Below are 24938 nucleotides of genomic sequence, written 5' to 3'. Positions count from 1 at the left end.
GAAAGGAAAATGGCTTAGCAAGTCTTGGTGGAAAGATGCTATCCAATTCTCAGACCTGTTGGAGCCTCATGAATGCCATTTTATTGAGCCCCTTATGTATACTGGCTTTCTGTGTTGCTTTTCACTGATAGGAGAAAACTGTTGCTTCTTAGCTCTTTAGGGAGCTCTGTAGCACACAACGGGCTGTGAGTGATAGAGATGGGGGAGAGGGGGTGAACTAGGAGGATTTTAAATGCTTCTGTACTAGTCTGAGCTGCTCAAGGCAGCAAGTGCTGGCTACTCAGGTCTCAGAATAAACTCATAGTGTCACTGGGTGTGAATACCAGGAGAGCTGCTGAAAAGGCCAGCAAGGCTCTGGCTGCTTTTCTTCCGTAACTCTGCAAGCAGCATGAATCCAAGGCAGCACTAATTCTCAGGGAAAAGCATCAGACTGCTTGGTCTGTACACAGCTGGGAACAGAACAGATTCTGCTCAGTCCTGGTGCTGTGCTGGCTTTCTCTATAGGCTGTGTAGTAGGAGTGTGCCTGCAGCTGGCTGCTCACATTCAAGGTCCAAAGCGGAGTCCTGCTGCTTTAGCCTAAATTCAGTGACAAGATCTCTGCATGCTGACATGCAGTTGTACCCCCAAGTGCCTAGAAGGCAGACTTATTTAACTAGTATGTGACTAACACAGCCCAGAATTATTCATCTTGATGTTACACTTCTTTTTTTCATGTTTCTTAGTGTGCTGTGGCACCCTGTGCTACCAGCGCCTTGCTGCAATAAGAGCAATTGTGAGGAAGAAGGGGGGGGCTTGAAAAAACAAGTAGGAGGCAGAAGGATATTTAGCTTCTAGGGGAGGTAGTTTGGAATGTGAAATATGCCCTTGATCTGCATGTTCCTGCTTAAGTGAGCACCAATGAAATGCTGAACAATGGCATTTAAACCAAACATCACTAGAGCTAAATACAGGAAGTGACACAGCGGCTACAGCAGACTCTTGAAGTACATTTTCACAGTCATCGGGCTAATAATGTTAAAACCCTTCAGATTCTGGAACACGTCTTTGCATGAACTCTTTGATATTTTTTCATGGCTGTGATGCTTCAAGGTGTGGTGCATGGCTTATAGCATTTCATCAGAGACTTGCTCGAGTGAAGTTAAAATGGCCCTTATTTCTGAAGTCTTTTTTGTTTGGGGCTGGAAGAGGGCTGAGGAACACTTCAGTAGAAAGTTGCGTCCCAGTCTCGGGTTGAGGGAAGGGCCATTGGTCATTATGACTTGAAGCTGGCTTGTCTGAAGCCAGGGATCCGGTACACTGTACTGCAGTATCATTTAAATTCATGTGCTACAAAGGCAAGGGGGAGATGTGGGGTGGAATGGAGATAGTTACCAGCTGGGTGACTGCAGCTCCCGAACTTGGACACTTACACGGGATTGCATGTGTAGAGAAGATTGTCATGCTCTATTTGTTGAGCTTAAAGGAAGAAAACCAATTTTTAGGTCTGTTGGCAGAGGAAATTGCAGCAAGTTTGGGAGTTGGTTTAAATACATTATTTGGCCAAGTCAATGGACATAGCTAGAGAAGCACAATGGGGGTGTGGAGCATAAATTGATAAGTGTATCTCCTAACCTTGTTGTAGAGGGATAGGCATACAGACCCTATTGACTAGGTAGAATGGACACATGAAACATGAAAGAAATAAAAGCATTTTCTAGTATTTTCTAAAAGTTCCTAAATAGCAGCAAAAGGTCTGATTGGCTGGGGTCTCACATCAAATCCTACGTACAAATGGTCTGATTTAGGCCATTCTTTCCCATGATAGCTGAGGAATTTCCAGAGTGCGAATAAAGTGAAGTTTTCACATTTTCTTTTTTTTTTTGGGTGCGTATGGAGACTAATCCATGTCTTTTAAAGTTCATTTGTTTGCAGCCCACTAGATGCATAGAATCTGTCTTTGCACTGTGTTTCCAATGTGTGATTTCTATGGGAGAGCTTGGCCTGGCCTGGGACATGGCCAGGAGAAGCCCGAGGACCCCTCTGACAGCAGGTGTATCCCAAAACCTCTTCTGTACTGAAATGCTCTGAGCAGCAGAAATGTGGAGGCACGTCTTCATGGGTCTTCTGTTTGTTTCCTAATTAGTTGAGTTACCTTTAAACTCATCAATAGCTCTGTTTAGCTTGTGCTGAGAGGACGTTTCGAGCTGCACTCGCCTATGCCAGAGCTATTCAGTTCCTCTGCAGAACAATCCTCACTTTCCTTGGGCAGAGGTGAATCCTGAGAACTATCCTCTTGTGTTGCTGCTGCTTGCTTGGCCGTGTCCTCCTGTGCCTGTGAGCATGGCCTAACTGCATCTTGCACTGGACTGAGCCTGGGTTGCTCTCAGGATGGCTGGGAATGTGGTGGGAAGGTATGCCACGCTGTCTGTGACTGGGAGTGTGGCTGAGGTCTTTGTAGTGTCAGGGGGGGCCCTGGCAGGGCAGCGCGAGGGAAGTGGGGAGACGGCAGAGTGTGAGAGAGCAGAGAGGTTCAGTCAGACCCGCAAGCAGAGAGTTCCCAGGGTGCTGCAGCAGTGCCAGTGGGAGCATGTGTTATGGGGACGAAGAACCAGCTGAACCTGAGTGGGTAGTTGCAAGCGTATGAAGGTCGGGGGATCCTTAGAAGCGGGCTGTTAACTGAGATGATCTGTTTTTATTTCCTCAGAGCTCTTGTCTATGCCAGCCGTAAAACGATTTTCTGTGTCGTTTGCAAAGCATCCGACTAATGGTACGTTTGCTTCCTTGATTTGACGTTCCCTCACACTTCTAACCCCATGCTCACATTCAGTTCTCTCTGCACATATTTTCCTCTCAGCCTTCTTGTGGTTTTCTTGTGTCTGTGTATCTGGTCTCCAAACATACTTTACCTTCCTCCATTGTCTCATTGTGACTAACGTGTTCATTCATCCTCTGTTACTGCTCAGTGGTTCCTCTGCTGTCCCCCAAGGCATTTGTGTCCCAGGTGAAAAATCGAGCAGTGGCTCTGTGAATGGACTCCTAAGGCAGCCTTTAATTCCACTGCTGACATTAAGGTCTTCTTTCATGCTTCCTTTCAGGGTGGGGTGGGGGTCGGGGGGAGAATACCGTTGGAGTTGGGGGGCAGGGGTATCCACTCCGTATCCTAAGAGCATCAGCAGTTTGGGTCCTCAGTTTCTACCGTGCAGATTTGTAGGACCAAAGCGAGGATAGCCTGAGCCTACGTGTGTGCTACCTGGAAGAGCGTAGTCTATGGTGGGAGAGAAGTTGGTGCTAGCAGCGTTCCCTTTGCGTGTGATCTTCCTCAGCACGGTCATCTCGGGGGTACTGGTAACCTCATGGCCTCCTACTTGCAAATGTGTCTGTTAGGGTGGTCCCTTGGTTACTGCAAGCATGGTGTTGATGGTGGGAGTAGGCTCATCTTTCCTGCAGACACTTTCCTGGGAATGGTGTCTCCCCAGCGCTTTCGCTCGTCTGCTGTTGGGCTTGGGCCTGCTACCTTCCTGAGGTAGGAGGAGCTCGGCACCATGCCACCCACAGGGTGATGTGACCTGCTTCACTCCTGCCGTGCTCGTAGCTTGGTAAAGGATGCCTGAAAGTGCTTCTCTTGACTCACTGTCTCTGCTTCATCTTGATACTAACCTGACGCCTGAACTGTGAGTCTTTTGAGGTTAAAGACCACTAGCTCTGTTGTAGCAAGACTTGTTATCCAACTCTTGCACAGAAACTTTTGAAAAGGTTTGTTTCACAGCAGGACTTGGACCTCGTGGCTCCTGCTGTTGGGGCAAGTTAGAACCAAAGCAGATCACTGAAAGATACCAAGTTAAGTATTTCTATCTTATGTGATCAAGGCTGCTTCTGCAATCTTGTTGCTTAGTATATATGAAGACATTCTGCTCTGTGTGATCTGGAAGATGAAATAAGTTCAGAAGATTGTTAAGAAGACCAAAGTTTTGGGAAAAATGGAAGGGGAAGGGGCAGCTAAATGTGGCTTTATCATTTCAGATAGCTGAAGGGAACCTATTTTCTGTGTTTGCTTGGTTTTGTTTTTCCCAGAGTGGCCAACTGCTCAATTTGTCTGTATGTCTGGATGCTATCTGAGCTCACGTGGTGTAAGTCAGCAGGATGTGTTGTTTTATCTTGCCAGCAAAGCTTGTACCCAGCACCAGTCTTTCCTAAGCCACACTGTAAAGCAACTGCCCCTGCCCCAAATACAATGAAGTGAAACTGGGCATCACGTTTTTTCCAAGAAGTCAATGAATATATCTAATGTCAAAGTGCTCCTTAATCAAGAAAACAAAGGCAGAGGTCCAGCAGATGCGAGTTTGAAGTTAGGCATATTTGGTCTAGGCTTGGCACTGGTTTTAGCAGGAAGGATGTTTAGCCACATGAAACACTTGCCTGAGGATGAAAAAGCTGTTCACAGCTCTGAATCTGGATTTTGTTTCTGAAGAACTGCCTCTTTGTGGTGAAACGGGATGGGTGAACCAAAGCAGTGGCCAAGCACAGCATCAGACCAGATGGTATGTGCCCTGGTCTTGTGAGTATGACATGAGTCCCGAGGCTGTATACATGGAGGAGAAGACATGCCTGCATGCTAGTATCTTGTCTGTCGTGGAAGGTTATCACAGAAGATTGCACAGGGCTGTTCTGGGAGTCTAGAGAGGGGAGGTCGGCACTGCTGCGCCCCTCTGTTCTCCCACACTCTAAGCACTATGCTCTCAGTCAAACCCTGCTGTCCCCCAGTGTCCCTTTCACAGCCTCCGGTTGTTTGATGCTGGGCAATTTGCTTCCTTCCATGTGCTGAGGTGGCTGCTGTGTTTGGATGCAGGACTTGAATGCTCTGTTGGCAGTCTGGATTTCTTGTCTCAGCTGGGGGAGGGCAAGTGTGGGCCTGACCTTCTTATCTAGCCAAACCTGAATTGTATTCGTTTCGAAATGTGTCCTAAAATTTATTTGCATGTCAGACTTTCACTTACAAAGATGAAACCTGGTTGCTCAGGGACTGCCCCTGTGCTGCAGCTGCGTTTGGCAAAGGCTGGTCCGTGTGGGAGGCTGGCCTGCTACAACGTGGCTGGGGGCATGTAGATTTGATGGTATTCCTGAGCTGCTGGCTGCGGGAGGGATTTGGCTTCAGCATGTGGTGTGGGTCTTTCCCACCCAGAGGCCCCAGTGCTGGCTGCTCCATCCCCACTTCTCCACTTTCTCTATCCCCAGCTGCACCCGCCCCTCTCCTCTCACTCTCTATGGCCCCTTTCCTCCAGATGCGTTTGAGCACCACCACGTTGCCCAGTTGCTGCGCCGTTTTTCCTCTGACTATGCCACGAGCCGGAACATCTTCCTGGATGCCACTCTAGCCCATCACCTCCAGCAGTGCTCCTACCACCTGCGTCTCTTCAGGAGATGGCTGATCTCAGGGCAGGATGACTTGGAGTGTCTTTACGGTACCGCACGCCGCAGCTGCCTTGGTCCCATGCTCTTGTATCTGAGCAGGGACCACTGTCTGCTTGAGAATGCAAAGTATGCTTTGCTTCTAAAAAAGGAAAGCATTTCCCTCACTGCATCCCATAGATCTTTGGGCTGCTGCTGCAGCAAGCTGTGTGGGCTGTCGCACCCGGCAGTTTTGGAACCTGAGGCAGTAGCCTTCCCACATGGAGCCAGTGCTCTTTGCGTGGCTGTAACTGCACTCTTCTCATCTCTGGCAATTGTTTGTTGCCTCCTTCCTTTAGCCAGGGTAAACCCTTAAGCTTTTTTCAGGTTAGGTGCTGAGCTCTTATTGGTGTGATGCCCTGTTGACACGATGCCCCAGTGCAGGACTCAGTGGGGTGCCGTGAGGTGTCCCATTACTAATGGAGAAACCAAAGTGAGTAGTAGGAGTAAGGGAAGAAAGATTAGGGAGGCACTGCAGCAGGTCTTGTGCAGAATGAACTTCTTGTGGAAATTTTGGGGAAGTGGGTGCTTGTGGGACTGTACTGTTTCTAGAGAGACCAAGTTAAGACAGGGTAGAAACTGAGCTTCTGTGTGGCTGCATTGCATGGCATCTGTTCTGCCTGCTGGGACCTTTGCAGCGTGGTCACGTCTCTAGTGGGAAGAGGTAGGAGATGTCAGCACTGAATCTAGATGTTATAAATCAAAGCTTGCTACTGTTTCCCTGGCATTTTTCAGCCTCTGGCAGAGACAGGAAGACTGATGCATCGAGGTCTCAGTGCTTCTAAGACAAGTAGAAAGATTCCTATCTGAGAGGGGCAGCTAGCTAGGGGTGGCTGTTAATGTTTACCTTGCACCACAAAACCTGCTTGGTGCATGTGGCTTGCTGAGCTGTGTGGTGTGATGCATGGACCTCCTTTTTCATTCAGACCCATAGGTCGGAGGGGCAGAGACAATATAGCTTTTCAGGCAGTGAAGCGACAAGACCAAGCATTTTCAGAGCCTGGAAGATGGGAATTTTTCTTACATAATCTGTTTTTTTCTTGATACGGCCCTTTCTGTCAAGTAGGCAATTTGGAGACAGCAGTTACTTTTCATATATAATTAGGACAATCCTTGGTCTCCTAGCAACAAATGCTAAAGAGGAGCAAAACTGCTTCAAGGGAAATGATGCTGGAACACAGGAGGCTGCTCCAAAGCCAAAGCTGAGCTTCCCCTGCTGCAGATCTCAGCCGTCTCCTGTGAGCTCTGGTAGGGAGAGGAAATGAACTCAGTGCTTTGGGCAGTGATACGCCAAATATTGCAGCATGGTGCTGGGTTGTCCAGCCTGCCCTAATGCAGCCAAATGTATGAGTTACATACCTCAGCGTAGCAGCCTTCCTGGGTGGAAATCAGGCCTCTGCAATCAGTGAGTTCTTTCTTGCTGTTTTCTCAGTCTGTCATCAAGCCCACAGTTAATTAGCATGTTTGGGAATCCTGCTGGGGTTTTTCTCAGAGCAGACATTTCTTCAGTCTTTGTAGCTGACAGCCCAGCTTCCCCCCCCATGTGAAAACTACATACTCCTGTCCTCTCTTTCTTGGCTTGGAACCATACTTCTATCCACGTAAAGAAAACACGAAATAAAAGAGAATCAGGGAGTTAAAAGTATGCAGTTGGCATCCATAGTTGGAAAGATTGCTGGTTGAGCCTTGAAGCAATCTGTCAGGGAACCTGTGCCTATACGTGTGGTCATAGCTGGGAAGAAGAAGAGTGTGAAGTAAGTTCATGTTGATAAGGACTTGCAGTGGTACTGAAGCCAAAGGTCAGCTGTGAAGAAACAGAATGGCACTGTAATAACGAGGGGGCAGTAAAACAGGTGATGTTCAGTGTAAATAAATTTAAATTACAAGGGGAAACAGCCCCAGATTCATCCATAAAATGATGGGCTCTGATCTGACCATCACCACTTGGGACAATGTGGAAGAGGTAGAAATTTGCAGTATAGGCAGGATGTTTGTGACAGGGGTCAGAGTGGCCAGGAGAGGGGTGGTGGGGATCCACAGTTCAGTCTCTGTCCCAATACAGGAGCTAGCAGAGTGGGCAGAGGCAGCTTCAGACAGAAGTGGTTTTTCCCGCGTAGAGTGAAACTCCTCACCACAGTACATGGGGGTCTTAGGAGCTTCACTGAGTTCAAGGGGAGACTGGAGAATACGGAGGAGACACATCAGGTTCACAGCAGTTCTGAACTGCAGGTCCCTGGAGTTTGGGGGACTGTGTGGGAGAAGAGTCACTACATGCTGTCTAGTCTCGTACCCCTTCATTCGTAGCCACTTGTGGCACTGTGGGCAGAGAGGTGCTGAACTAGGACAGAACTTCAAGCTGACTGTACAGGCTTAAATTTAGAAAGGCCGGTTAGCAAAAATCCTAGTTCATGTACATACCATGTATGCATATTTAAATACATAAAACTATACATGTGGCATCTTGGAGTTCTCCCAACAAAATAAGGCTGGACTGATCAAGCATGTTAGAGAGGAACTTGCTGAGTATGCTTTCTCCCATGCCCTTCAGAACCTGTGCTGAGGCTGGGCAAGTGCTTCTTTATTCCAGAGGAGCTGGCATGCAGAGCTTTGGCATACAGACCTTTTGGGATGTGCCAGGTGCCATTGGTCTGCCTGTTGCTTTCAGCATCTCCATTAGAAAGGAACAGGCACCTTTTCCACTCCAGTGTACAGTTCACAGCTGGAGAACTGGGCAGTAACTTGGCAACTTCTGCTAATCAAATTGTGTGTAGTGATGTTCAGAACTCTCAGGCAAAAATGCAATACACAAAAAGGATGGCTTTGGATCGGAAGAGCTTCTCACCTGAGTCTTCCTTGACCTCTGTCTTTGTCTTTTGGCTGACAACAGTTTGGCTGCTTTCTACTTGCCAGCCTGCTGCAGCAGCAAGTACATTCTCTCTTTTAACGAGCCCACTCTGCTAGTACAGAAGCTTGCCATATTTGGGACCTCAGCCCAATCTTAGTAAAGCTGAGGAACATGCCATTTGGACTACTTGAAGACTGCTCCTTTGTTATGCCCACTAGCCAGGAAGTCTGCTGGCTCCCAGGTGATCTGCTGAATTACCAGCTCTGAGGGATAATCACACCAATGCTGATTTAATTCTGGGGCGAAGCATGTGTTCTGTATAAACTCAACTTTCCCAATTCATATTACACGGTAGGCTTTCTTCTTGTCTCTCTGGTGCATACATAGACTTTATGAAACTTTGTGTTACCTTGGTTCAAATTAGATGTTTCTTCTTAATGAAATGGTTTTAATTTCCTCTTGAGGGTTTAGACTGAAACATCTCCTAGAGTAGTCAAGAAGATGCAAATGAATTCAAGGTCTTGTTTTCTCCCTTGTTCTTCCCTTTTCCCAGTATAAAAATCTGTTTATTGTAGCTCTGCTGCTAACACCTTCGCTTGAATTTTCTTTCAGACCTCAGGGTGACTGAAGGAAATACTGCTAAATGGATGAAAGTACCTGTTGCATCGGAAGGGAAAGAGAGGTCGGGTAACACAGCATATAGGGTTCGCTCAGAGATCTGTAATATATTTGTTTGGCATTCAAGCCACGTAATCATAAAGTAGATGTTGGCTATTTCATAATTCATCATTGTGTAGGCCAGGTAAAAAGGTGGTGTTTCTTGACTCTTTCTTTGAAGTCATCTGCTAAGAGGTAGCTGTTCACAGGATTTCTACCTGGGTGTTCCTACTGCCTGCTGGAGCCTCCTAGAAATCTCGGACTCTCTGGTTTAGGTGGAAGATATGAGACAGGTACAGGTCTCTGTTTGCTTTATATGGTATAGTGTGCTAGATGATCTCTGCAAAAGGGTCCTTATAACTGTAGTCACCTTCTTAATACTCTTACAAAGTGTTACCTGTTGGTAACACTAGGCAGCTCTGAAACAGTCTTACTCTAAGGGGAGATTCACTTCCTCCTTGAACATCTGGAAGACTTCTTCATAAACTGTGCTTATGCTGAATAGGCTCTGGCAATGTGCAGTAAAGTGTGCACATGCCAAGATGGGAAGCTCCAGGGAGAAGAGCTCAAACTGGAACATAGTTAGCTCAGCTGTGATGTGAATGGGCCTTCAGCTTTGACATCAGAGTGCTTGGGAGAGTGAAAACAGGACCTGTAATCCTCTAGCTGGGTTGTACCTCTGGTGCTCTCACCTGCAGAGTGGCTCTTCAGGCAGAACCATTCTCCCTGCTGCTGTGTCAGGATGTTGCTGCAATGATTCCGAGTGGAGGTTCCCCCATAGCTGCTTCCCCACATCACACAGTCTCCTTGGACATCCAAAATAATACATACTCATCAGACTCCTCTGCCTTAAGCTTTTTCCCTTGACCAAACCTTGTTTTCTTTACTCTAACAGATGGTTTCTTCCTGTTTTACTGAACAAAATTTTGGAGATGTAACCATGCTGTACTCCTTGCTGGGAGAAGACGACAGTGGACTTTGGGATTCATTTTTAGCTACTCTGGCCTGCAGACCCCTGCCATCTGCCTCTCCTTGCAGGGCAGACCTAACTGTGGAGAAAGCTGATTGCCTTCTGCATCTGTGATGCAGCTAGAGTAGTCAAACCTGAATGAAATGAAAGATGAAACTTGTTCCCCTGCGAGCTGTTGTTTGACTTTGTTACAAAAATGATGGAATTCTAATTTCTTGTGCTGTTGTCCAAGTCACAGACTCCTGTCCTGCAGGACCCAGGAAAAGAGTTTCAGGAAGCATCAGCAGTAGCTGAGCAGTCAGCACTGGGTCACCGTCAGGCTGGAAAGGTGCCTGTGGTTTGCACTCGTGCTTTATTTTTGTTGTCCCTTCCCAAAGATGTCGGGTTTTGGCTAAATGGGTGTGGTGCAGCAGTGGTGAGAGCCTTTGCTGGGGACTGTGGCTGCTGCTGTGGTACATGTAAGGATTACGGTTTGTAGCAGTAACTTCTGCTTTGGCTCTGCTGTGGCGGCAGGAAACTGCTGTCGTTGGCCTCTCCCTAGCATCTAAGCAGGTCAAGGGAGGTGTGCAGGGCATTGGGCTGCCACGCACAACTGAGAGGGATTCCTTGAATACAGTAGTGCTTCATGTTGAGAAGGGAAACTTACCATCCCCATGTGGCTGTTTAAGTCTTGCCCTTGTCCTTTTCCTTTATCTCCCAGAATGCCTATGAGAAAATAATGAACAGATAATCTTCCTTATTCAGCACTTCCACTCTAAGGGCTTCTCAGAAACAGACAGAAGAGTATGGTATTTTTCCTGTGTCTGACATTCCTTCATCCTAGCCAAGGATTTCTTATTCTTCATGTTTTGAATTGACATTTGTAGGCTCTCTGTGGCATAAGTAACCTCTCAGGACTGTCTGGAGGGTTTTTTATCTCCAGTGGCTGTTACGGCAGTGAATGTCTCTGCAGCACTGCAAACTGGTGATGATCTGGTCTGCAGCTGCCTCACTGCATGTGGATTCACCATCCGCTGGCTCATGATCCTTGCCTCTTGCAGAGCTGGGTTAGATGAGTGGATTGGAGCAGAGACTGTCGCGGAGGTGACTGGAACAATGACTACACTTAGCAGTTAATCTAGGTGTCCTAGGTTGTCTTCTTAGGTGCTTTCAAGCTGCAGGGATCAATTTTAGCCTGTCAGTGTGCTGGGCAGAAATCCCGACACAGTAGTGAATCAAGAGCTGTTGTACTTTTTGCATTTCAAAGTAATTTTCCTTCTCTGTAGGAACAAATCCAGTTCCTTCCCAGGGCCTTCTTGAGCTCCTTGGAGAGAGCTAGGGAGTGACAGAATGGGAAGCCTAAGCTTAGGAAGTCTAGAGGCCCTTAAATTCAAGAGGTGCAGAGCAGGAGGAGGCCTCATTCCCATATGCCCAGCAACTCATTTGTTTCTTCCTTGTTCCTCTGACAGTTTCAGGTTGGCTTGGTTCCACAAAGCATTGGCAGGAAGCTTGGATGAAGAGGAAGATGCTTTGCTGTAATGCTCCGCTGGCTTGAGCAGCAAAAAATTTACTGTGAATGGTTGTGATGCAGCTTAGCTCTGAACAAGTGTCTGTTAAATGTTGAGATACCTATTTCTACTAATTCTGGGTTTGCTGGCAGTGAAGCCTTGTTAAAGGGACAAATGATTCAAACTGTTGCCCCAGCCCTCCCTTGGGATACAGTCTGTCAGGCGTACGCTGGAGGGTCTGCTGTGAGAGGGAGAGGGTCTGCTGCTCCCTGCGTTTGTAGCAGTGTGCACTCCCTCGCTGACGGGGAGTGGGTGGCCTGTGTCCCAGGCTGGGGTGTCACTAGTGGTGGTGGGACTCCTATGGAAATTCTGTTGACTTCACTCAAATTCTGTTTAGCTTCTGTAAAGTGTGGGCACTGTGCCAAATTCTCCATCATAACCACGTATTTTAGCAAAAGGGTCACAGGCTTTGCAGCAAACGTGGCTGCTGCTAGGTACGTTTCCTTCTCTTCCCACTCCTTCTGCGTGTGCCTGGACGCTTGCTTTCAGGTCTGTTATTGCATGTGATTGCCTAGTGGCGATTTTCTTGGCCTAGAAGAGGTGACCTTAGGCCTGAGTGTGCCTGTTGTTTGATTCCCAGACTGCCCAGCTCCTTCAGCCATGAGTGGCCCTGCATGGATTTAGGTTGCTGTTTGCTCTATTCATTTTCTGATTGGGTTTCTTTCCAGGTTTTGAAGGCTGTTCCATGGTTCCCACCATTTATCCCCTGGAGACCCTGCACAACTCCCTCTCTTTGCGACAGGTCAACGAGTTCCTGACGGCTGTGTGCAGGAGCTGCAGTGAATCCCATGTCCAGTCTACCGCAGGTACTGGTGAGGTGGGCTTGTCTCTAGGTAAGCCAGACAGAGTCAAGGCAAGGAGAACTTTTGGTCTTTCACATTACCGGGACAGAAGGCTTGACAGGACTGGCAATAAGCGCCGTCTCTGAAACCTGTTCCAGGGTGTTCTAGCCCAGGAGTGAGCTATGGGATCCACCTCAGAGCCATCCTAGGCCACTTACTTTAGAGACAAGTAATTGCTCAGGTCTTTCTGTAGCTGATGAGTATGGTGACATGGATACAAACTCCAGCTTGTGAAATCTTAATCTCAGAATCCCAGGAGCTGATGGACAGGCGTGGCTCTGAATTTGCGCTGTTCTTGAGCTCTTCCCAGAGTACCTGCTTGTGGCTGTTGGGCTACAAGCCATTCCCTTATCTATGTCTGAGTATTACTCATCAGTGTGTTTTTTTTTCTTGAAGCTTTGTTCGATTCAATGATTGGCAGCCAGATACCAGGAGACCCCTTTATGTCCCAGCGAATCCTGTCATCGTCCTCTTTGCCATTGCGTCAGCGTTCGGATAAGCCCCCGTGGTGTGAGTGTGCTCCCTTCTTGATCGGGGTGAATGTGATGGTGAGGGAGGGAAGTAAAGGGTGCCAAATGGTGGGAGCCAAGTATTTGTGCTCAGGGTTTCTACGCTCTGCCCTTAAAGGAACAGAAACAGAAAGGGGAAATAGGTGAAAGGGAAAGTAGTCATATGCCCTGTGAAAAAGCTTCCAAACAAAGATGCAAAAAGGGACTCTGTAGTATTGATTACCATGGGGACATCTACTGCTGGATGGATGCTGTCTCTCCAGACATCCTCTGCTTTGTGCACGAGGATGTGGAAGGCCTGAATGCACCTTTTTCCTCTCAAGTTTTGTGATTCTCCATGACAGATGGCTAACTCAGTGCCGGCATGTGGAAATGCCTTCTTTTCCTAACAGCCACATATATGCCTTACCAAGAGCTCCGTACAGGACAGCCTGTCATTTAGTTCTTCACTTACAGGCTTTTCTGCAGCTCCTGGGCCTTCCTTGTCACAGTCTCTGCAGAGCTGGTGACTGTTGTTAGTCCCGTTTGCAGATCTGACTGGGACTCAAAGGGGAAGGGGCCAAAAGATGCACAGCAAGTGCCTTAATAACGTAAGTCAAGGTTGGCACTGAAAGAGCAGTCTGGCTCTTCTCCTGGCTGTACACTTCTTGTGCTAAGAGTAGTGTGTGTTTGTGTAGGCAGCAAGGTCGGGGAACTGATCTGACTGAAAACAGTTGTTTAATCCTCCCCCCTCTATTGGATTAGATATAATCCAGATCTGTCTTCTAGTTTTGCTCATTGTACAATATAAGACAAGAATAAGCATTATTGGAGAAGCAACATTTCTTCTTCCAGTGGTGACTGTAGCTCAGCATTCAGGGACCGTGTGTGTCAGGAACCAAGAGGAGCGAAATTGAAGCTGAGAGTGTTCCATAATAACGAGGGAAAGAAAGAAACTGCTTTTCAGCTCAAAGCCCAACATCACACTTAACATTTTGCTCTATAATGGCAACAGAATCCACTCTTGGCTGTATGCCAGCGTAGCACTGTATGACAAGATATAATTGTGGTGTTTGTGCTTGGGTTTTCATCAGCTGAGCTGCCAGAAACACGCCAGGTTGCGTGGCATGTAGATGACCTTCACCTGTTGTTTTTAGAACTGTGGGACTGTGACAGCTTGGGGCAGCCTGGACTTTGGTCTGGGGAAATATCAACTAAACATACAAGATTTTTCTTCCTCTTTGCAGACAGCAGTGGCCCCTCCAGTACTGTCTCCAGTGCAGGCCCATCCTCCCCAACCTCTGTGGATAACTGTGCTCGTTTCAGCTTCACTGAGAAATTTTCCATCAGTCCCCCAAGAAGTGAGGAGCAGCTGACTAGCCAGTCCCCTGAGCAAGAAGAGAGACAGCCTCCAGGCGCAGGGCTTGATGTGGAGGTGGGGGTGTCAGGGTTGTTGGTGGCAGAGCCAAGTACCCTTGAGACCGTGACCTGGAGCAAGGGCCCAGAGACAGGCAGGGTGCTGGAGCTCTGCAAGAAGGAGCTGGTGGAGGAGGACTCTAACCTGGAGGAAGAGAGCACGGTGGAGCTGGATGAAGAAGAATCAGCTGGGGAAATGGTAGAGCCAAGTAACACTGGGAACCCAAAGCACGATGCAGGGTCTGACATAAGGCTGGCTGGGGAGAGCGTGAGGCCAGATGAGGGTTGTGCAGGGGGAGTGACTGGCCTGGAGCAGTCAGGGCTGTCCGAGGAGATCTTGGTGCCCTGTGAAGAGGAGCTGCTGGGAGAGGTGTTGGACCCAGAGCACGTGGGCACGGAGCTGGTGGGGGCCAGTGCTCTGCCAGGCCAGCTTCTGTCTGGTCACCTGTGCCAGGGGCAGCCACTGTCTCCTGAGAAAAGCGTGGAGGAGCTGCAGCCGCTGTGTCGGGAGGATCAGCAGAATTAGTGGCTCACTGGACAGAACACCGCAAGCGCTTCTAGCCTGGTGGCAGCCCAGCTTCCTGCACAGCACCTCATGCAGCTGGCCGGCTGCAGCACAGAACAAGCCATGTCCCAAGGTCACAGGACTCTGGAGTGTGGAAGAGGCTTCTCTGCTCCTCCGCAAGCCAGCTCTTTGCCATTTGGCAAGAGACAACGCCCCATCTGCCTTGTTAAATGAACAACAAATGCAGTCTTGGTACTGGCATGGCACCTTCACGGAGCAGGGACATGGGGCTGCACTGGTGTCCCAAGGGCTGTATGCTCACTGGGACAGCAGAGGTAGAGGACTGGTGCAGCCAAGGCTTTTGGGGTGGTAAGTCCAAAGGGGACAGATGCTCCCTTGAGATTTTTTGGCCCATAGCCTTCAGAGAAAGGCATCCTGGGCCCAAAGTAATCAGATCCATCACAACCACCAACCTCCTCTCTGTTCCTTCCTTCTTCCTCTCTCAATTCCCACCACTGGACACCAAAAACAGGTCCAGAGAGTCCATGGCAGGAAGACTAGGAAAAGCAGAAAGCATTCTGAATGAGTGTGGGAAGGAGATTAATGAGGGGATAGGGTTCAAGACTGCCACTTGCAAGAAAATGACTCTGGCATGAACTTGGATGTTTTCCTGCTGGGCTGGGGCAGGCAGGCAGGAGCGGGGGGATCCAGCCTGAGAGGTGAGCAGGGAGGACACACACGGGTTTTTTTTTCTAGTCCCCAAGGGTCAGGCAGGGTACAGCTCTGAAGTCTTGGTGGCGGAAATTTAAAGAAACTGGTATTTGAACAAATCAGGATTATTAGAAATCAATAAGGAGAAATCTTTATTATATATAAAATGAAAAGTATTTAATACGTATTTATGTAAATGACTCGTGAGCACAAGCCTGAGGGCGAGCTTGACACGGGTGTCCCTGCTGCATCCTGAGTGCAGGCCAGGGCTGTGCCTCCTGCGCCTCCTGTATTTATGGACAAGTCTGCGTGTTTGTCTGTAGCTAGGATCTGTGTTTTTGTGAAGCTGTGCCCAAAGATCTCCACGCTGTGTTGTGATGATGTGTGTTCACAGTAAATCTATGCTGTGGGTCTGGTGTCTCTCTGTCTCTGATGCTGACTTGCACAGCAGTGTGTGTGTGCCAGAGCTTGCAGGTGCCTGGGACAGCAAGCCCTACTTGTTCTCTGCCATCCTGGAAGAGGAACTGTGCCTGAAGTCACAACTGAAGCGACTGCACAGGCATGGGGCTTTGCTTAAGAGGGCCAGATGCCTCTTTTTTTTCCTCCACAGAAGAACTGGTCATACTGGGGAAGAGGTTCTGGCTTCCCAGGTCCAAGGATGGTTTGCAGTAGAACAAAGACAACAGGGCAGCGTTTGCCTCCTTTCACTTGGTCCATACCTCATCAGTTCCAAGTACGTCCTGGGTCCTGTGTCCTCTTCCTCATGCCTGATAATCCCTAGCTGCCAGTTTGGGTATTTAAGAAGGGTCACATTTACTTGCGCTTGAAATGCAGCAGTCGCAGCCGCCTTGAGTGCAGCACTGTGCTAGGAGGAAGCCTGGCCCCCCTCTTCTACAGCGTTGCTGCTCTCGTGAGGATGTGTTCTGGGAGAGGGTCCTGCCCGGTGCTCTGAGGAAGCCCGCTGGCTTTCACTGGCAACCCCTGGAAGCACAGGTTCCTTGGCCGGTGCCTGTGGGGCCGAGGCCACGAGCCTGCAGCATGCCTCTGCCCCAGCTCGGGATGCGGGGATGCGGGGGGCAGAGCAGCACCAGCTCCCACTTGCGCCTGCGGGCAATGCCCGACCCCCCCATGCCCCCCACACCCTCCCAGGGCCAGTCCTGTGTGGTACCCGTCACCGCCAGCGCCGCCGGCCACCGGAGCTGTGTCTCCTGCCAGGATTTGCACGTTTCTGTCAGGGAGGCAGTGCCCACTTCGGCACCCAGGGAGTGGACGTGGCCCGGGCCTGGGCAGGGTGGTTGCCCTGCGGGACCAGCACTGTGTGCTGTCATCGCTGAGAGGGGCGTGAGCAGGTCGTGGAGCAGGGTCTGGTGGGGCCAGAGCCTGGCTTTCAGGTGCTTATCTCCACACAACTGGGAGTTTGTTGCTTCTAGGGCCCTGGAGCCTGCTGGTGGGATGGCTTTGCTGTGTATAAACGCCTGGCAGATCTCTGCCTGCTCCCTCTGTGCTGCAAGAGAATGGCCGGGGGATGCTCTCAGTGCCAGCTGCCCTCCTGCCAAGCAGCACAGAACACAGACTAGGCACGGGGAGCCAGAGGGCACTTTGTGGCCGGGAACTCTTGTCCCCAGAAAGCAGCTACTGGCTGCAGCGTCCTTGGGCTCTGCGGCTTGGCAGGGGCTGCACGCGTGCTGTGGTGCCCCTGCCCAAGAGCTGCTGCTGCGGGATGTGCCGCATCGGCCAAGTACAAGAGTGGCCTTTCTTGCGAGGCTCTGAAAGCCACATTCGGCAAGAAGGGATGGCTGGGTGCTATAGTAGTTGAATTCCTGGGTAGGTTGCTGCCACTCACAAGAACCACGGTTAGTTATAATGTTCCCCAATCCTCATCCCACTTCACCTGGAAATGAAAAAGGAATGATGCTTGGGAAGCAGCTAGCAAGCTGTGGCTCTACAGCTCAGTGAGAGATCGGGCCCAGGAGAGACCCTAAAGGGGCTTTGTTGTGATGAAAAATACAAACCTCCATATCCCTAAGTTGAGAATATTTCTACAAATTCTAATTGGTGTCTAATTTCAGCTTCTGAACATACCTTTTGGTTGCTGGAGTCCTCTAGTCAGAAATTACCTGACTGCATTGGTACTTTGCATACTGGTAATTCTGTGAAGTTTTGTTCTCCAGATAGTTTGTACAATCAGAGGGCTTCCTGATGCAGGGCAGAGTAACGGAGAGACAGCCTGGTCACTTGTGGCTAGTAGCGCTTACGCTGCGGAAGCAAATGTCCTGACCTCAAAGGCAGGTACTGTCCCACAGCCAAGAAGAAAGCTGGGCTGCCTGCAGTGGTGTAAGAACTGGCTTCTAGTTTGCTCTTTTTGATAGGTAGGCCAAGACAGGACAGTGCCCTTTATTTTAAAAGAGCTGCTTAATAGCTGCCTCTGTTGAGAAGTTTGTGGTCTTTCATGATGTTCTAACACTTCCAGATGAACACCTGCAGAGTGTGTTGTGAAGTCTGAACGCTGGCCATCTGCTCTTACACAGTGTCTTTACTGTGTTTTTATTGGCTTAGCAGCAGCAGCAGTGATTAATGACAAAGCCCCTTCCAAACAGAAGGGTGGTGTAAGAAAGCGCTGTGAGTCACAAAGGAGGGAAAAAAGGACAGTTGCACAATTTCAGGATACAATGGCAGGAGCTGGTATTTTTGGCTTAATCCTGCCAAAGCCAGTTCTGGCTCCTCAAATCTATGCTGATGCATAAACGGAAGTTTCAAATGCTTTTGGGCTGCATAAAAATTGATATGCTCAAATGGCTGCTGCGTGGTTGTGCATCTCTGGCTGGGTATAGCTACAGACTTTGCCTGCAGTAGCTGGGATGGTTTGGATCAGGCGTGTCAAATCCCTGGCAGATGGATTTAAGCAAAACTCTTCTCCTGAATTGTCGTCGCTGTGTGCAGTGGGAAAGCAGTATAGACAAATGGGTCCAGGTTGTGTGGCAGAACAGGCAAGAAATGCCAACTGTCCGTACCAAGTAGCTAGAGTATGGCAATGTCTTGTGTAGGCTGTGGAAGTGACAGGTCCTCTGTCAGTCAGCATGTACAGTCAAAGTCCTTGGAGCTGGAGAAACCGTCAGGTCGGACGGCATAAGGAGGCTTTGGGCCTTTGGCGTGGCAAGGTCCAGGCAGCCCTAATTGTCGAACCCAGACCAAACTCAATCTTGCTGCTGTTGCCTTGGACACTCCTCTGGCTCATCACTTTGCAAATACTGAAGGAGATGACTAAGGGAAGGCCTTGTCATTGCCTTGCTGGGCCCTGTCTTTAGCTTATCTGTTTTTCCGTTTTCCCCACGAATTACTAGCCCTCACCTCCCCGAGTCCTGTGCAGCAAGTGATGGGCACAGCCGACCAGCCGAGGACAGCTGGTTTGTGTTCTTGGTGCAAGAGTCCCGTTCCCCCCCCGCCTCCTGTGGTACAGGACTGTTGGCTCTAGTGCTGCTCCGCTGATGCCTGCTCTGTTTGCTGGCCATAGGGGAGCAATAGACCCAGGAGTTTGAAGGACTGCTGCTTGACTCTTCTTGTTTGAGTTGAGAGAATTCCAATTTGTCGCTGAACTGTAGCCCTGGCAAAGTCACAGGAGGTCTGGGCTGATCCAGTTCCTGCTTTGGAGGTCTGGGCTGATCCAGTTCCCCCTCACAGACACCTGCCCATGGATCAAGACTGATGCTTCTATCCAGGTCTCACGGTGTAATCCTGCTCATTGATGGAGGAGCATTACTTCCTCAGGACATGCTTGCATGACTTACACCACTTCCCTGCATGCTACCACTTGTGTTTTCCACTGCAGTGACCTGACTTTGCTTCCCTTCTCCTGCGGAACAGCCTGAAGTAGATGTGTTCACCACAGCCTGCATGGTCTGTCTCAACACCTGGCCTGGGAGCTACGCTCTGCAGGATGGTGCTGACTAGGTCCTCAGACTCCCAACACTACACCTTTGGGAAATGCGTGCACGGTCACAGCCTCTCAGTTAGCAGGAGCATGGCCATAGCTGTATGCTTGTTTATCCAGCAAGCAGCTGTGGAAATAGCTCCTAGTTTATGGTAATTGTTTGTGGTTCCTCCCCTGTCAATAACAGCTTTGGCGTCTGCCCTGAGCTCTCCGTGACATGCACAAGCTGTGGTATGCTTTGTGGCCACGATGGCCTCTCTTCTGAGGGTTGTAGCCCAGGACCCACTTTCCTTTTCCTCTGCATTTGACTGTGCCGTTGTGTTTCCTGCTGAGGACACCCAGGCAGGAGCAGAGCTGACTGGGAATCCGCCTCTCCTCACTGCTATCCAGCACACGCAGAGCAGAGGGCTGCCGTCCTAGTTTTCTGCTGAACAGCTAGCAGAGCTGAAATTAAGTGACTTCCCCTTCAGGGGTTGGCTTGGAGTTGTGCAGAGGTACAAGGGCCCACTGTTGCAACAACGCCAGGCAGGGTGTGATGGCCCACAGGTGCCCGGCTGGCCGCAGCCCCCGAGTGGGGTCCCTCATGCAGCTGCGCTGGCTGGCAGCGGGCGTCTGGCCGAGCACCGGGATGCTCAGCCTCCCCCAGGGCCAGGGATGCTTCCCGTTCAGGGAATGCCGGTGGAACTGGTCAGAGCTGCCGTTCCCAGGAAGCGTGGGGACAGGCAGAGGGCCGCAACGGAGGGCACGATTCAAGACCTGGAAGGAGCTGCAGCGTCAGCAGGACGGGCTGTGCTGGGCTTCACACTGCAGCATTACGGGCTGCACCCCTGCCTGGGCAAAGGCCCGGAACGTCCTCCTGAGGGGAGGTATCTGGAACTGTAAATCGCCCTGCCGGGGCCAAGGAGGGAGGGGTGGGTGTCCCGGGCAGGCTCGGTGCCCCTGACGTGCGCGCCCCTTCCCCGGGGCCAGAGGATGTTTTAGCAGCTGCCCGTGAAGGTGTGGTGTTGGTGGAAACGCTGGGGCTCCTCTGAATGCATCGGCTGGGAGGCAACTGGCCAGCACTGGAGGGAAGGTATGGCCACAGTGTCTGTGAACCCCCTGCCTGCAGTATGGACTCACTCAAAGAACAGTTTGAAACCGTTGGAAGTGTTCTTGATCGCAATTAATGTGGCTTTATTATTGATGTGTTGGGCTCCTCTCTTGACAGCAGTTAGTTACAGAGTGTTTCACATGGAAATGGGCAAAAGGACAGAACTCAAGGAACTAAATTCAAATAGAAACATGATGCTGAAGAAAAGAATCAGGGCTCTGTTCTTAAAACATTTAGCATAGAAGAAGCTAGGAGCACAACTTGCCATTTCAATACAGTTAAGACGTTCACTTTTTTAATTATAGGTTTAAAATAGTATTTTGTACCTATTACATACAGGAAGATTATGCATTGTTGCCCACATGCAGAAACAAGCAAAAGCAGAGTTTAACTGTTTCTCTCTATAGGGTTGTATTACCTCTGGCTCTGGATGGGTTCTGCTGGCTCCTGCAGGCTAAGCAGGGTCAGGCTCTTTATAAATTGGCATTTTTACAAGTCTTTTTCCTCATAGTTTTTTAAGACAGGGGTGAGGTTGGGGTGGGCAAAGGGGGGGGAGGGGGAGGACGAGGGGTGGAAGACAGAGAGGGACAGAAAAGAAGCTGAAGGCAGAAGAGACTGCCACAAAAAAAAAAAAAAAAAAAAAAAAAAAAAGTGTGAAGCCTTGAGGACAGGGAAGCGAACTGGTGTAGGATAAAGCTGTCGGAGCAGCACAGCTGCGGAGTGCGCGAGCGCAGCAGGCGGAGGGCAGATGTTTCTACTGAACACATCCCAATGCCCACACTCCTGCCTGGAGGATGCAGGCACCTTGCAAAGCCTCACGATTACTGCTGCTTAGTCAGAATTGCTTCAAGTTTAAAATGGAGAAAACATTCCTGTGTGGGTCTATCTAAAGTTAGTGCATTAGCTTTTACACCTAGCCACGCTTAGGGATCCAGGGAGCCCATCAACGAGGGTCACGTTCGTTCCTCCAGTGTGTGGCATCCTGCGCCTGCCCTGGCTGCAGCCAGTCCCACGGGCAGCTGAGCCGGGATTGCCCCAGGCACCGGAGGCAAACCCCCCCAGCAGTGTCTGGGGGCAGCAGGAGCAGGTGTGTTACTGCCTGCAGTTGCTTGCCATAATGACATTCATGGACGCTGACCCCATCGGGTTACAGAGGATGACATTTATTCTTCTGGCAGACACACCGTGATTCCATGGTTAAAATGAATACAGCACAAGGCAGGGATTTGCTAAATCCCTGAGTAAGCTCACGTGTTCCTAACAAGGGCTGTGTCGGAAGGGCTGGCTGCTCCTACGGGAGGGGCTGCCTAGCCTCAGGCTTTGTCCTGCAGCTGCTGGGTTTTAGAAACAGCCTTGCAGGCTGCAAGTGGAGACCCCTTTTGCTGCCAGCAAGTTCTCTGTGGTCTTTTTATGTTCTTATCGGTGGTGTTTAAATTGCAGCATCTAAGTATTTGTACTGAGAAACCTCTGAACTGACTAAGAGCACATGGTGTCATGTTAACATGAATAAATTAAAATATTAAATCCACACAAAATGTAGCTTAACATCAAACAATAAATATATAAATTAAATGCAAAATAAACAATTTCCCTAGAAACTCCATTGTAGTCCTAGGAGCAGGTTTCCAAGCAGTATTTTCTTTATGTCAGCTGCCAGAAACTAGCACTGAGACTGAAGTGTCCCAGGCAAGCACAACACAGGGCCCCAGGGTGCTTATTATGGAGCCAGACCTTGGCCCAGGGCCCAGCACAGTGGGTAACACAGCATATGGCAATACCTTTGAGTTGTATGTCATGCCTTGCAGCACTGCTTTCCATCCCATCGCTCCTTCCCCAGAGCACATTCTACTGCCACTCTGCCTTACAGAAAGATAAAAGCCATCTTTGCGGTAAGACCGTCTTGCAACGCTCTCGGATGTGGCAAAGGCTCACGGGTGCTGCAGGCTCAGCACACCCGAGCACCAGCACTCCTGGAGCTGCCCTCTGTGCCGGGTTGGGAGCCCCATGGCTGGCACGGGTTGCATGCCAAGGAGGCTCTGGGTGACTCTTCAGTAGCAATGATGCACTCACGGCGTACTACACTTCTGCTAGGATAGCCAGGGAGCAAGGCCACATGCCCACAACAGATGTGCTAGCAATGGGCTGCAAGGTGTGTGCAGCACAGGTTTGACAGCACCTCATCTATGCTGGCAACCAGAGCCTGCAAGTCCCTGCCACTGGTGTGGAGGAAGTAAGAGCAACTACACTTACTAAACTACTTTCCCCAAGTGTTTTGGGAAGGGAGTTCTCTTTCCTCACACCACAGGTTCTGTTCCCCACATCCTGGACACTTAGGGGGACAACAAAAAGCTCAAACACAGCTAAGAGGCTTGGACCACTGGCATACAGGCAGTGAGGAAACTGCTGCTGCTTGCAGAGCTGGCACCCATGGGCTACGCCTGCCAGACACTAAGCCACTCTCAGTATGCCACGCAGGTTCCTCAGCTGCCCCACCACAGCCCTCAGGACAGCCTTTGGGTTACAGGGACAGGGAGGTTTCTCGTACATCATAGGCCAACAGTGGCCAGGGTTGTTTCAGCCCTTCTGCTTTAGAGGTGCTGTAGTTGTGCGTTTGGACACGTGTTTTTGCGAATGTTCAGGTAACAGCTCCTCTTTGCCTCCTGCTGTCACACTGCTGATGTGCAGGAGCAAGTTGGCCACTCTGTGTGTGCAAAGGACACGTTAGCAGGTTAGGAATGTGCTCTTTGTAGCAAAGAACAACAGGCTGAACCCTCCCCTCCCACCACCCCCCCCAAACAAACGTGTCCTTCATCCCAGCTCCTTTGGCATAGTGGGCAGGTATGGCAGGAGGCCACAACCAAACACTTGGGTCAGAAACCTGCAGAGCTGGCAAACAGTGGTCCTGCCTAGTTAGCGTGCGGGTCCCCTTGCTCAGAACACCACCTGCATGTTCAGGATGGGAGATGGTAGCATGACCTTCGCTCTCATGCTGCAGAGTTTCACCTTCCCTCATCTCCTAGGTGCATTTTCTTTGCAAATCAGTTTCCTTCTCTGCTCCCCCCTGCCCCCCCCCGCACTGTCTACATGCAGCGGCAGCACTTCAGCCCTCACCAGAAAGACGAGGTTCATGGTGCTACAAGTTAAATGGCAAGGCAGCCAGGAAGAGAGTAGAACAAGCTCTCACAGCAGCAAGGCAGCCAAGATAGTATACAGAAACTGTACAGGCAGCAGAATAAAGCAGGGAAAGTGAAAGTGCCCCTGGCCTGCAACTGCTCTTGCACAAATTCTTAGCTCAGTCCAGAATATTACAGAGCCCTGCACTTCTTTCTCATGGCATCCAGTGCTGAGCTAGATGGATACCCGATTGCCTGACGAATGGGAACCATGTAGGGGACTAAACCAGAGAAGAACTGGACTGTGATTAGATGGTGTCTCTGATGTCGCATCGGTGATTGGAGAGTCAATGGATGAACGCAAAGTGTGGGAGATTTAGAATTCGATCTTACAGGCTGGAAAAGATTCATCCTGCATCACAACAGTGCTGCTGCTTGCCAGTACCATGATGTTTAGCTCCTGCTGTTTCTCATGGGTCTGTTGGTACCATTCTCGTGTCACCTCGGTATCATGTGTTGGGATCAATGTCACCTGGGAAAAGAAAGGAGCAGGGATGATTGTCTGTGAACAGCTTCAGTGACAAACAATGCCCATAGGAGCTGAGGCTAAAATTTCCCGTTAATTTTGGAACACTGTACCCTTGGTACTGCTTGTTCTATTTAATGTCTTTCAGATGTCAAGTTCTCTAAGGCAGAGCTGGTGCTTTATTTTCTGCAGTTCCAGCACAATGGTGCTCTGAGCTGGCTGAAAACTGGCAGTACCAACATCATCATGATGAAAATGGCTGCAGTGCAGGAGAGTGCATCTCTCTGTGGAGCTGCAGAAACAGCCTTAGAAAGATCCTTCAGTGTAAAAAGGAACAATGCTGAGTGTGTCACTGTTAATGGCCTGACATTAGACTTTATGTGCCTGTTGACCCAATATGCAACTCAGGGACCTTGAAATCTGAGGCTGCTTCATCTGAAAGACCATACACACTTTCTTGTACCTGTCTTCAGAGAGAATGCCCACCCAGGATGTCCTGCAAACCTCATTAAGCAAGAACTGTGTGTAAGAACCCCCTGGTTTAAAAGCACTAATAAAAAGCTGCTATCAGAAAGAGCTTCAGCAAGCAAGGCTTGCAAGAAATGCCATTGGGTGTGGGACACTGTGATGAAAATTCAGACTGTGATGGTGCTTGTTTTTGCTTGAGGATAGGTTTGTCCTGCAGCAGATAAGGCAGCATGTATGATTAAATGCTTCCCTCAGAAGGATGTGGAAAGGAGGACATACCTGCTTCCACTCACACCATTTTGCAGGTGTCCTCCTCCTCCTCCTCCTCCTCCTCCTCCTCCTCCTCCTCCTCCTCCTCCTCCTCCTCCTCCTCCTCTTGGGTACAAACAGTTACCCTTCTAAGCCTG

The 24938-nt window shown here is 49.7% G+C and overlaps 2 protein-coding genes across 8 annotated transcripts in view; one reads left to right on the top strand and one right to left on the bottom strand.

The window, feature by feature from the left end:
- The window catches only part of PPIP5K1 (diphosphoinositol pentakisphosphate kinase 1), a 51054-nt gene extending 35237 nt beyond the window's left edge, over positions 1 to 15817 (top strand). For 3 of the 6 annotated variants that reach the window (XM_042803849.1, XM_042803851.1, XM_042803848.1), the window contains exons 28-32: positions 2685 to 2747; positions 5260 to 5439; positions 12113 to 12250; positions 12683 to 12796; positions 14022 to 15817. In XM_042803849.1, the coding sequence (XP_042659783.1) occupies positions 2685 to 2747; positions 5260 to 5439; positions 12113 to 12250; positions 12683 to 12796; positions 14022 to 14716 (1190 nt within the window). In that variant the 3' untranslated portion in view covers positions 14717 to 15817. The remainder of the gene's footprint in view (positions 1 to 2684; positions 2748 to 5259; positions 5440 to 12112; positions 12251 to 12682; positions 12797 to 14021) is intronic. The other 3 variants (XM_042803854.1, XM_042803853.1, XM_042803852.1) reach the window with 2 other exon arrangements.
- A 4664-nt stretch (positions 15818 to 20481) lies between these two features.
- The window catches only part of MAP1A (microtubule associated protein 1A), a 74323-nt gene continuing 69866 nt past the window's right edge, over positions 20482 to 24938 (bottom strand). For both annotated transcript variants that reach the window (XM_033011833.2, XM_033011834.2), the window contains one exon: positions 20482 to 24069. In XM_033011833.2, coding sequence (XP_032867724.2) covers positions 23914 to 24069 — 156 coding nt within the window. In that variant the 3' untranslated portion in view covers positions 20482 to 23913. The remainder of the gene's footprint in view (positions 24070 to 24938) is intronic.

The sequence above is a fragment of the Tyto alba genome, unplaced genomic scaffold (assembly GCF_018691265.1).
Source record: "Tyto alba isolate M040663 unplaced genomic scaffold, T.alba_DEE_v4.0 Super-Scaffold_41, whole genome shotgun sequence".
NCBI lineage: Eukaryota > Metazoa > Chordata > Aves > Strigiformes > Tytonidae > Tyto > Tyto alba.
The sequence above is the reverse complement of the archived record's forward strand: the minus strand, read 5'-3'. Positions and strand labels throughout refer to the sequence as shown.